Raw genomic sequence first — 12,905 nt, 5'->3', positions numbered from 1 at the left:
TTGTAAAGATAGCTCTTGCCTATTATCTCTGTGCTCTCCAGCACGGACTCTGGCCCCTGCCCCGTGCGTCCACGGAGGTGCACACGCTAAACCCGGGAAGAAGAGAGCCTGTGTCTACACTGTTCCCGGGAGCCCCGCCCCTCATCCCAGGGGTGGAGGGGGGGATGGCGGTCACGCACCGAAGGGGTGGGGGGCCTGATCCGTGTTGTATTTCCACTTCCCTGACCCCACACGAACTACCTGCCTGTGGAAAAAATAATTTTTTCATTAAAAAAAATTTTTGTTTAGATGTTTTTATTTATTTTTGAGAGAGAGACAGAGCATGAGTAGGGGGAGGGGCAGAGAGAGAGAGGGAGACACAGAATCCGAAGCAGGCTCCAGGCTCTGTGCAGAGCCTGATGCGGGACTCGAACCCACAAACCACAAGATCATGACCTGAGAAGTTGGACGGTCAACTGTCTGAGCCACCCAGGCGCCCCAATAATTTTTTCACTTTTATTATAAAGCTGATACCTCCTTAGTGTTGGAAATGTAGAAAATCAAGAAAAGTGGAACGGGAGAAAATGAAAATTACCTGTAATTTGACCAGATAATGAGAGTTGATATGTATTGAGTCTTTGCTGTGTGACTGCCACCACTAGTCTAAAGCTTCCCATAGATGATCTAATCCTCACTGTGACCATGCGAGGTAGGGAATGTGATTATGCTCTTGTTCCAAACAGGGAAACCGAGTCACCGGGGCTTTGTAACGTGTCCGAGATCGCAGTTAGTTGGGGTGTATATGTGAGTGTGCATGTACTTTTTCTTACCTGTACTCTATGCTCTTCTGAATTTTGTCTTTTTTTTAATTTTTTTAAATGTTTATTTATTTTTGAGACAGAGAGAGACAGAGCATGAATGGGGGAGGGTCAGAGAGAGAGGGAGACACAGAATCTGAAACAGGCTCCAGGCTCTGAGCTGTCAGCACAGAGCCCGACGCGGGGCTCGAACTCACGGACCGTGAGATCATGACCTGAGCCGAAGTCGGACGCTTAACCGACTGAGCCACCCAGGCGCCCCTCTTGTCTCTTTTTTTAATGAGTTAACTGACATATAACACTATATTAGTTTCAGATGTACAGCGTAGTGATTTGATATTTGTACATGTTCCTCCATGATCAGCACAATAAATCTAGTTACAATATATAGTTATACATTTTTTTCTTGCCTTGAGAGCTTTGAGGAGCTAATTCCTTTAGCAACTTTCAATACACAACACGGTGTTATTAACTGAAGTCTCCGATGCTGGAAGTTTGTACCTCTTGACCATCTCCTTCACCCGTTTCTCCCACCTGCCCTCTGTCACCTTTGGCAACCACCAATCAGTTCTCTGTACCTATGATTTTTTTTTATTAGATTGCACATGTAAGTGAGGTGCCAGGGTATTTGTCTTCGTCTGACTTACTTTACTTAGCATAATACCCTCGAGGTCCACCTGTGTCGTAGCAGATGGCAAGATTTCCTTCTTTTTTATGGCCAAACAATATTCCTTTGTGAGTGTGTGTACGTACGTATACCACGATTTCTTTATCCATTCATCCATGGGTGGACACTTAGAGTGGTTCCATTTCTTGGCTATTGTAAATAATGCTGCAGTGAACATGGGGGCGCAGGGGTCTTTCCGAGTTAGTGTTTTTGTTTCCTTCAGAGAAATACCCAGAAGTGGTATTTCTGGAGCATATGGTAGTTCTATTTTAAAGTTTTTGAGGAACCTCCTCACTGTTTCCATGGTGGCTGCACCAATGTACCTTCCTAGTCATAGTACACATGGGTTCCCTTTTCCCCACATCCTTGCCAACACTTGTTATTTCTTGTCTTCTTGATAATAGTTATTCTGACAGGTGTGAGGTGAAACCTCATGTGATTTTGATCTGCATTTCCCTGATGATAAGTGATGCTGTGAACTTTTTCATGTACCTGTTGGCCGTCTGTATGTTATGTCTTCTTTGGGAAAATGTCGATTCAGACCTTCTGCCCATTTTTTAGTTGGACTATTTTATTTATTTGTTTGTTGTTTGCTTATTGCTACTGAGTTGTATGTGTTCTTCGTATATGTTGGATGTTAACCCCTTATCAGGTACGTAATTTGCAAGTATTGTCTCCCATTCGGTAGGTTGTCTTTTCATGTTGTTGGTGGTTTCCTTTTCTGTGCAGAAGCTTTTTAGTTTGATGTAATGCCACTTGTTATTTTTGCTTTCGACCTTTTAAGGATTACTTTGTGGTTCCATACAAATTTTTAGGATCATTTGGTCTATTTCTGTGAAGGATGATACTGGAATGTTGATGGGTATTGCATTAAATCTGTAAATGCCTCTAGGTAGTATGGACACTTTATATTAATTCTTCCTCTCCATGAACATGGAGTGTCTGTCTTTGCATTAATATGTGTCTCCTTCAGTTTCTTTCATTGATGTCTTATAGTTTTTAGTGTCTTGTCTTTCACCTCCTTGGTTAAATTTATTCCTAGCTATTTCATTATTTTGATGCAATTGTAAATGGGATTGTTTTCCTAATTTCTCTTTCTGATAGTTCATTATGAATGTGTAGAAACTCAACAGATTCTTGTGTACTTATCTTGTATTCTTGACCCTTACAGAATTCTCTTATTCTAAGAGTCTTCTGATGGAGTCTTTAGGGTTTTCTATCTATAATATGCCATCTGAAAATAACGACAGTTTTACCTCTTCCTTTCCAATGTGGTTGTCTTTTATTTCTTTTTCTTGCTTAAGTGTTCTGGCTAGGACTTCTGATTCTGTGTCACATAAAAGTGGCAAACGTGGGCATCCTTGACTTGTTCCTGACCTTAGAGGAAAAGCTTTCAGCTTTCTCCTGTTGAGTACGTTAGCTGTGGACTTGTCATGGATGGCCTTTATTATGTTGAAGTACATCTCCCTTCTAAACTCTTTGTTGAGAGTTTTTATCATAGATGGCTATTGAATTTTGTCGAATGATTTTTCTTTATCTATTTTCATTGTTCACTTTGTTCATGTGGTGTATCCTATTGACTGATTTGCAGATGTTGAACCATCGTTGCATCCCAGGAATAGATCCCATTTGATCACGCCGTACGATCCCTTTAATGTATTGTTAAATTCAATCTGTTACTATTTTGTTAAGGATTTTTACATCTACGCTCATCAGAGATATTAACCTGTAATTTTCCTTTTCTTGCAGTGTCCTTGTCTGGTTTTGGTATCAAGGTCATGCTGACCTCATACATGTGTTTGGAAGTGTTCTTTCCTCCTCTAATTTTCCAAAGAGTTTGAAAAGGATTGGTATTAATTCTTATTTAAATGTGTGGTGGAATTCACCGGTGAAGGAAGCCATCTGGTCCCGGACTTCTGTTTATTGTGAGGTTTTTGATGACTCCTTACCAGTTACTGGTCTGTTCAGATTTTCTATTTCTCCATCACTCAGTCTTCATAGGTTGTATATTTCTAGCAAAGTATCTGTTTTCTTGTAAGTTGCTCAATTTGTTGGCATATAATTGTTTTTCTTAAAGTGTGCTACAATTATTTCCAAATTTTTATTTAAATTCTAGTTAGTTAACAGACTATGATTGTTCATAGTAGTCTGTTATTATCTCTGTATTTCCGTGATATTGAATCCTGTCTTTTTTCTCATTTAACATTATATCATACACGTTCTCCATCATATTTCAAATTCTCATTAATCATTATTTCAATAGCGGCATAGTATTCCAAAGTTTATTTCATCTTCCCTAATTCATGGACAATTCAGTGTCCCCTTCCTTTTCCCCCTGAATTATAAGCAGGACTGCTTGTAATAGGATCAGTGATTGGAAGTGAAGCCACTGTGTCCGTGGATGTGAACTGTCAAACTGCTTTCCAGGACGGTACGAGTCCATGCTTCCATCAGCACGTGACAATGCCTCTCCCCATAGATCAGCTGACATCATTGTTGTCATTTTATTTCCCTTGAGATACAATTCATATAATATAAAACTGACCATCTTAACAGTTTTCAGAGGTTCTTAGTATATTTATAATGTCATGCAACTATTACCTTTACCGAGTCCCAGAACATTTTCTTCATCCCCAGAAGAACCCTGGTACCCATCAGCGGTCACTCCTGGCTCCCCTCATCCCCCAGCTCCTGTCAACCACTAATCTGCTTTTGGTTTTTATGGATGTGCCTATTCTGGACATTTCACATAAGTGGAACCATGCAACAATATTTGTTTCTTGTTTACTGTCTGCTGATTTAATGGATGGTATCTAGCTCTGAGTTAAGCAAATACATTGAACATTTGATCATCATTTATATTTAATCTTTGGTGAATTGTTTGTTCCAGTCCTTTCCTCATATTACTTCTAGGTCTTAATGTTTTTATTGATGTGTATGAACTCTTTACATATTAAGGCTAACAACTCCTCGACTATCATTTTTGCAGTAATTTTTCTTCTGCACCAGAATATTTTGCTGCAGGTGTTAAAGTGGATGATAAAGAGGCGCTCTTAATGTGGAAAGAAGTCACAGAAGGCCATGGAGAGCCTCGGGAGGGTTTGGGCAGACGGCGTGGGGGCTCTGCCTAGTGGCATAAGATGGGGGCTGAATTTCTGTGTCTGTAAGCCTCCAGGGGGTTCCTTCAGTGCCAGCTAGTGCAGTCACAGAATTTGGCCACCTCCCCAAACCCCTGCTCAGGTGGCTGTTAGTAGGGCCCTGGGGCCAGCCCTGATTTGAGAAACAGGAATGCCCTGTAGCCATGACCTGGGCACCAAGGGATGCCTTTTAGATTTTTGCTGGCCTTCCTCTCCTTGGAGAAGGATATCTGGGCCTTTCTCTTCTCTCCTGCCCACCCAGTGCTTCTGGCACTTTCCTTTCTCTCCAGCCTGTGCCCTCCAGGCCCTGAGGGAAATTAGCACAGAGGCTTTGGAAGTGAGTATGGCTCAGCAGTCTGGAGTTTGCACCCATGCGTAGAAGACGGGCCCAGAGGCCCAGTTTTCAGAAACTAAATAGCCAAGCAGAGGTCCTTCCTACATGAGCAACAGTAGGAAATTAATAGGCCTGATGAAAAGTGGGGCTGATGGGAAGAAAATATAGATGGCAACAGAGTAGCAAACAGTCTCAAGGTGAATACACACATGTTCTGGAGAGTAGTAAATACTAGCAACAATTTGAAGCTTGGTTGAATGTACTTATTATTTTGTTTAAACAACTACATCACTCCCCGCTCCTGCTGCCGCCACCTATTGAGGGTGTGGGGATTAAGGGTTTGAGGGATTATCACATCATCGTGGCATTTTGGAAACCGAAAAGCCAAACCAATTTTATCACTCTGCCAGATGCAAATGTTTTATGGGGACTAATTGTTTCTCCCAGTGAAATCAATGACTATTAAATTTGAGTTCTCAACAGGGGAGGGGAGAGAACGCGCCTTGGACCTCTTGAAATTATAGGCAAAAAATCTTGCGTGTGTGCGTGTGTTTGTGCGTGTGCGCACACAAGCATGCACCTTCCTGTAGAGAAAGCCCATCTCTTTGTCAAGTTCCCAAAGGTGTCCTTGACCCCAGAAAGGTCCAGAACTGGGGCTGAGGTCATCGGTGGGGGCAGAGCCCCCCAAGCAGAGCCTGCTAATTGTCCCTCGGGATTCATGTCACCTTGTGCTTGCAGTGCTGGTGAAGGGCCAGGTCACCACCAAGTACTATCGGCTGCTGTCCAAGCTGGGCGGCTGGGTGTGGGTGCAGAGTTACGCCACCGTCGTGCACAACAGCCGCTCGTCCCGGCCGCACTGCATCGTGAGTGTCAATTATGTCCTCACGTAAGTCCGACGTATTTGTTTCCTTGCTCTCTCCTCTCCCCTGCCCCTCATCAGCCCGCTCTCACAAGCCGCAAGCCCTGTCTCTCTCTTTCTCTCTCTCTCTCTCTCTCTCTGAAACTGTTCATTTGTCTCCTGTTTTGTTTTTATTTGAACAATCTGGTGGTTCGGGAAAGTCCAAACTATTTCTGAACTCGGCACCGAGGGCCAGGTGCTGGGCTGCGGTGGGAATACCACGAAGGGAGCCCTGCCCCAGGCACAGCTGAAGATCAGATCCGAGAGACCAGCCGAGGGGCGCCGGGGTGGGGGGAAGGTGGGAGATGCCCCCCATCTTGCACAGGAGGGACAGGAGACGCGTCCAGACCAGGAATATGAACTTACGCTCCTTGTGCCCACAAACATCAGGGCCGTCTTGCGTGCTCCCACCATCTGGGATGGGGATCTCTCACATTTCCCCCGTATTTCTATATAGCCTGTTGCAAATGATGACGAATGTTTGGTCTCTTTAAAATCTCAGGAGGCCAAGTTCAGTTGCAAATTCTTTTAGGACCATTAGACACACAACAGGACATAAGTCTCCCTGGGACCATACATTACTGTGGACCCACGGTGGCTACTGTATGTTAAGTCACCTGCACCCAGCTCTGTCCCTGAACTTGACACCTTTGCTGTACCCCAGCCCCACCTTGAACAAGGTCCTCCTGTGTGTTCAAGGATTTGAACTCACTCCTGGATTTAGGCTCTCACTCCTTTCATAGAATGCCGGGTCCCTGGTTTCTTGGGTTTTGTTTTATTATTTTTTTTAGGAGTGTGATTTTGGCAAAACTGCAGGGAAGAGAGCATTTTAGCCCCCTAATGACTCTTCCTGAGCAGACAAGCGTGGGCTGGTACTTTAGGCGACTTCCCCTCCCATGAGCACAACTGTGCCAAGCCGGCTCTTTAGGCCGAAATGGGCGCCTGATGTGGAGATGGGCAAGGCTGGCAGCCAGGCTCCTGGACCCTTGAAAGTCCCCCACTCGCGCCTCCCTGGGTGCTAAATGGAGAAACAGCTGGGCCACAGACACTCAAGGCGATGAGTACTGCTCCTGCCCTTGCTTTGGCCCCGACACGCTTCCTGGTGGCCCATGGTGTCCCCGGGGGACCTTTGGGACCTACAGGACTGGAGACAGCTACCTCCAAATCTGCTGGCTGGATAATGCTGACCTCTCTCGGCACTGCCCAGGGCTGCAGGGGGCCTTTGACGATGAAGGTGGGCGGCCCTTTGCTCAAGTCCTGGGCCCTGCAACCTCAGTGGACCGATTTGCAACCTCAGTGAACCGATTCGCTGGAGCTTGGGGAACGAACTTGCGGGGGGGGGGGGGGGGTGTTGGGGGAGGGGCAGGGAAGCCGCTCTGCCCCCCTGGCGGCCCGCTGGACATGACTTGTCCTGCTCTTGCTTCTCAGGGATATCGAATACAAGGAACTGCAGCTGTCCCTGGACCAGGTGTCCACATCCAAGTCCCAGGACTCCTGGAGGACCGCCTTGTCTACCTCACAAGAAACTAGGAAATTAGCGAAACCCAAAAATACAAAGATGAAGACGAAGCTGAGAACAAACCCGTACCCGCCACAGGTAACACACACCCCCTGCTGGGGGCTCAGGACACCCAGCCTGTTAAGGAACAATGAGTCTCAGTGCACAGCGGGTCTCTGGAAGTTTCCCCATGGAGTGCAGCAGAGGCCCTGGGGGGATGTCCTGCCCACACAGTAGAGACACGGCCTGAGGCACACGGAGCTAACATCTGGGAAGGCTCAGCAGGGCTGGAAAAAGAAGGCTAAATTGGGAAGGCACATCAGCTTGCTGGAATCCGCCTTCGTGGGCAGCGTGTTTCCATAGCATTTTTAAAAACGAAAACCTTTTTTTGTTTTAATACTTTGTAACCTCTCAGAAAGTGGCTACATGTATCTGGTATGTTTTCCACTTGAGCTGAGACCGCCTCCCACCCCGGGCGGGGGCGGGGGTGGGGGAGGCGTCTCTGTGGCACTGCTTGCTGCACACCTGTCCCCAGTGGGACCTCACCGCGGTGGCCGGGGGTGGGCCCAGCCCAGGGATGCGGTCAGGCTGACTCCAGGGCGGGATCCGGCGAGGCCGGAGGGGACTTCCTCACCGGCCCTGTCGTCCGTCTCCTTTGCCGTGCAGCAATACAGCTCGTTCCAAATGGACAAACTGGAATGCGGCCAGCTGGGAAACTGGAGAGCCAGCCCCCCAGCGAACGCCCCGGCGCCCCCAGAACAGCAGCTCCATTCAGAAAGCAGCGACCTTTTGTACGCCCCGTCCTACAGCCTGCCTTTCTCCTACCATTACGGACACTTCCCTCTGGACTCTCACGTCTTCAGCAGCAAAAAGCCAATGTTGCCGGCCAAGTTCGGGCAGCCCCGAGGATCCCCGTGCGAGGTGGCACGCTTTTTCCTGAGCACACTGCCAGCCGGTGGCGAATGCCAGTGGCATTATGCCAACCCCCTAGTGCCTAGCGGCCAGTCTCCAGCTAAAAACCTTTCTGAGCCGCCGGTGAACGCTGCTCGGCACGGCCTCGTGCCAAACTACGAAGGTGGGTCATGTTTGCACGAGGGGAGGGGGCAGGACTGCGAACGGTGGCGGTGGGTGGCAAGCGGAAAAAGGATCCTCACGCTTTGGGCAAACTTCTCCTTTTTCTGCTCGGAAGTAGGGATTCCACGCTCTCCTGCTGGCAACGGGAGTCGCTTCGTGACAGGCTGGAAAGCTGGGCGACCGCGCCCGTGTGCCACACGTGGCACTGGTGACGGCATAAAGGGTGGAGGAAACCGGCGTTCAGCCACCCCCCCCCCCCCCCAAAGCTCCGGCCTCATTCACTTCCCCAAGAGGGAGACAGAGTGGTTTTCAGGACCGGCTCCCATGTGCGGAGAATGCTCCAGCCACATTTTATTTTAAAAGATTACTTTCCAGCCCGCCCCCAAATGAATCTGGGATCCTGTTGGCTTTCTTCCCACGCCAGTTTTCAAAGTGAGAAAAACAGTGGTGGAAATTCATGAGCTCAGAGACAGAAATGTCACTCACCAACCCGGGGCAAATGATGTAAGCACTCCGAGGACTCAGTTTCTTCATCTGTAAAATGGGATCGGAGGCCAGGTGATATGCCTACCCCAGGGCTGGGCCCACGCGAGGTGCCTGCCCGCACTGCTGGTTCAACAACGGGAATGGCCCCTCCAGCAGCCTCCCTGGTGGCAGACAAGCAAACGTCCTCTGTGGATGTGCCACCGGCTTCCCCAGGCCCAGTCTCCTGTTTGCTCACTGAGCCAAACCCAGGCAGAGGGTAGGTGGGGATTGAGGGGTGGCTGTGACAGGTATGTTCCCGTTGCACGCAGACCTAACTACTGCTCGGGGTGTAGACCAAGAGAGTACAAATTTCCTGCGGTGGCCACTAAATGCGGGGTAAACGTTATATGCCCCCAGCAACGAATCACCTGCTTAAAGAGGAGCGCTCTCTCAGGGCCCCCTCCTTTCCCCTCTTCCTCTCTTTGGAGGCAGGTAGGGCTCTGTTCCTCCCCAGCGGCTTTGGGAATCTCTTGTTCAGACCCAGTCTTTACAAGGCTGAGACCCGTCTTGTCCCTAATGTGAGACGAGGGATAGACCGTGGGAGAAAGCCAACTGTCTTGGAGATTACTAGGACACGTTTTTCAAAAGTGGGGAGCTTAGAAAAGAACACACCAGCCACTAGGGCGGCATGGTCCCGCCTTCGGCCTGGGCCGGTCCTCGGAGCCGCCAGTGTCTCAGATTTGGAGAGACAGCCATCAGTGCATTGGGTCCCTCGAATAACCAAGGAAGGGATTTCCCCTGACAGCCAATGAAAGAAAGAGAAAGCTAGGCATCTTGATAACAGCTGAAGATACTATCCACTTGAGATTGACCTGAAAGAATTATTTTTCTTGGTCTGTGGAAGTTGGCCAATGATATAACTAACACACAGTATTACATTTTTTAAAAGTTGCTATTTTGAAAGCGAAAGAGGTTAATAACCACCTCGTTTATCACACACTTGGTAAAAAAAAAAAGGACCAAAGGTGCTAATTTGGGGCAATTTGCGATCCACTTCCTAGTCTTTTTTGATATTAAAGGAAGACAAAGGTTGTCTTAAGGTAAAAAAAAAAAAAAAAATAGGGAGCTAATTGATTGCAGGCATCTAGTTAGGGTGGTTATTACTTTAGTCATGACCCCTCTAAAGGGAGCAGGGTGATTACCACCCCACTCTCCCCACCGAGGGCTAAGGGGAAAAAAAAAAAAAAAAAAGGCAAGCAAGCCTGTAAACCAACGCTGTCCAAGAAGGTAGCCAGCAGCCACGTGTGGCTCTTGGGCCCTGAAATGCGGCTACTGGGAGAATGAGAGGTGCTGCTGGGGAGGCCTGCACTTGGAAGGCAGGAACGAAGAATCAGATACCGCAATCATTTAAAACTATTGATCCCACACTGAAATAACCTTTCGGACATGTGGCATTAAATTGAGCGCGCTGTTCACATGAATTCCACCTGTTCCTCTTCGCTCTTTAATGCGACCACCCGAACGCCGCCGCAGAGCGCAGCCTGCGACCGGACAGCGCGGGCGGGCCTGGGCGCGGAGGGGCAGGGGCCGGGCGGCTGCGGGGGCGGAGCGCGCTGCGGGTGGCCCAGAGGGTGGTGGCGGCGCCCGGGGCCCGGCGGGTTGGTGCCGCTTTGGGCGTGTCCCCTTCCTCCCCCCGCGCGGGCGTCTAACGTGTCGCCTGTCCCCGCAGCGCCCGCCGCCGCCGCCGCGCGCAGGTTCGGCGAGGACACCGCGCCGCCACCGCCGCCGCCGCCGCCGCCGAGCTTCCCGAGCTGCGGCCACTACCGCGAGGAGCCCGCGCTGGGCCCGGCCAAGGCCGCCCGCCAGGCCGCCAGGGACGGGGCGCGGCTGGCGCTGGCCCGCGCGGCGCCCGAGTGCTGCGCGCCGCCCGCCCCGGAGCCCCCGGGCGCGCCTGCGCAGCTGCCCTTCGTGCTGCTCAACTACCACCGCGTGCTGGCGCGGCGCGGGCCGCTGGGGGGCGCCGCGCCCGGCGCGCCCGCCCTCGCCTGCGGCCCCGGCGGCCCCGAGGCGGCGGCCGGCGCGCTGCGGCCCCGGCTCCCGGGCCCCGCCGCCGCCTCGCCGCCCGGCGCGCCGCTGCCGCACTACCTGGGCGCTTCGGTCATCATCACCAACGGCAGGTGACCTCGCGCAGGGCTGCCCGCAGGGAGAAGCCATAGGCCGGGCCCCGGGCTCCTGTTGTCCAGAGTGCAGCCGAGTTACGAGGGGCGGGCTGTATATGCACGGTTTAAATTAATTTATACAGAGACGACTATTTTAATAGAACTCCGCGGCCGGCTTCTAGATTTTTACGCAGATCCCGCAAACGCCGGTGCAGAGGACTGCGGCGCGCCCGCGGCGGGGGAGAAAGGCCCGCCAGACCTTTGTTCTCCAAGAGCCCGGTCCCGAAGGGGGCAGAGCTGAGCGTCCCCCGCGTCCCCCGCGCGACCTCCACCTGCCCGGTCTCCGGGGGCGGACTTGGTTTCCTCGCCTCGCCACCAGGCCCGCGCGCCTCGCCTCGTCCCCGATGCGCAGCAGCAATCCCGCTGGGGACTGAAGGAGCTTCCGCTCCGGGGGAGCCTCCGCCGTAAAGACGAAAGCCCAACCCGATCCAGTCAGATACGCCAGGCGGTGGCCCACCCGGAGGAGGAGGCTCCAGAATTCAGAGCGCTCTTAGATTCTTGAGGCACGATGTGATGATTTAAGCCCCAGGAATCGACAACTCTCATGTCTTTAAAAGTCATTCATGAGCCTCATGAAAAGTTTTAATTTAAGCCTTTTTTTTTTTTTTCGGTACAAAAATCAGCAAGCCAAGACCAAGGGAGTGAATGAGCATGCGTGTGCTTTTACTTCCTCCTAACCTCTGTGAACTCCTGATACCGAGAATAGCACCTTCAGAGTATATTGAATAGGCATTAAATGCAAAAAATTATATATAGCCAGATATTTTCTGAGAATGACATGTGGATGATTTAGGTGCCCAAGGCGACTGGCTACCCCTGTCAGGTTTGATTACAAGGCGAAATCCCTCTGGTCCACCCAGACCTGTATTTCCCTAGGCTCGTGTTTGCTACAAGTAGTGCTAATAAAGTTAGTTAAATTGCATGTGCAATATGGAAAATTGTCAATGGACTGCGCCTTGTGGAAGAAAAGTCGCTAAAGGGATCTGATAAAAATGGTGCATACGTTTTCTTTAGCATTTCCTGCCTTTTCTGCATAGCAAGAAAACTCCATGAACATGTCCTGTATGTAGGAGGTAAACAGAAATCCTTTTATAAAGCACCAGCAGTGTTTTTAAAAATAAACTTACATTCATTTTTGTCTTTTATGTTTCTGCTTCAAGACTTCACCATTTAAAAATCCTACCATGGCTCTGAAGTGGTTCGATGCATTGAACCACCGTCTTCTAATTTGCTTCACCCGATAAACTTTACTCCATCATTTCGCTGTGTCAGAAACGGTTTTCTTCTAGGAAACTCTGCGCCTGAGCGGAAAGATGTTTCACAAAAGTCTTTAAGGCATCGTTCTAGAATCAAAGGGCACCTGTAACCAACTGTTCTCAAAATGTGAAATGATCGTCTGCCGACCTGGTGTCACACTGAGGGTCTGCCTCCTTTCTGAGCAGGGTGTCAGTTGCCTCGTGGTGGGGGAGGGGGGGTGAAATTTGCAAATTTTGGGACACGTGTGGTGTGGCAAAGGGACGGAGTCAAAAGAAGCGAACGCATACACCCCTGTCCTGCGCTTAGCTATACCTCATCAGCAGGTCTTTGTGCATACAGGAAATAAGCCACGGGGTAATTATTTTTTTTATGCTCACAACCGTCCTAATTAAACCATGATTCCTGGAAGGAGCGGTTTTGAGGAGCGGGAGAGATCACCCGCCGTTTCTCAAAGTACCGCAAAATGCATTTGTGTCTTACTTGTTGCGAACCATCGGGGCCGTGTTTATGAGTAAATACAGATCATGAAGGCTTTCGAGCAGCTTAAGATCAAAGGTTG

The 12,905-nt window shown here is 49.8% G+C and overlaps 1 protein-coding gene across 1 annotated transcript in view; it reads left to right on the top strand.

Annotated features, from left to right (window-relative positions):
* Positions 1-12,234, top strand: part of SIM2 (SIM bHLH transcription factor 2) — a 53,190-nt gene extending 40,956 nt beyond the window's left edge. The window contains exons 8-11 of the mRNA XM_043593629.1: positions 5,674-5,821; positions 7,262-7,430; positions 7,998-8,406; positions 10,600-12,234. Of these exons, the coding sequence (XP_043449564.1) occupies positions 5,674-5,821; positions 7,262-7,430; positions 7,998-8,406; positions 10,600-11,051 (1,178 nt within the window). The 3' untranslated portion in view covers positions 11,052-12,234. The remainder of the gene's footprint in view (positions 1-5,673; positions 5,822-7,261; positions 7,431-7,997; positions 8,407-10,599) is intronic.
* The last annotated feature ends 671 nt before the right edge of the window (positions 12,235-12,905 follow it).

Source organism: Prionailurus bengalensis, chromosome C2, assembly GCF_016509475.1.
Source record: "Prionailurus bengalensis isolate Pbe53 chromosome C2, Fcat_Pben_1.1_paternal_pri, whole genome shotgun sequence".
In the NCBI taxonomy this organism is placed as follows: domain Eukaryota; kingdom Metazoa; phylum Chordata; class Mammalia; order Carnivora; family Felidae; genus Prionailurus; species Prionailurus bengalensis.
The sequence above is the reverse complement of the archived record's forward strand: the minus strand, read 5'-3'. Positions and strand labels throughout refer to the sequence as shown.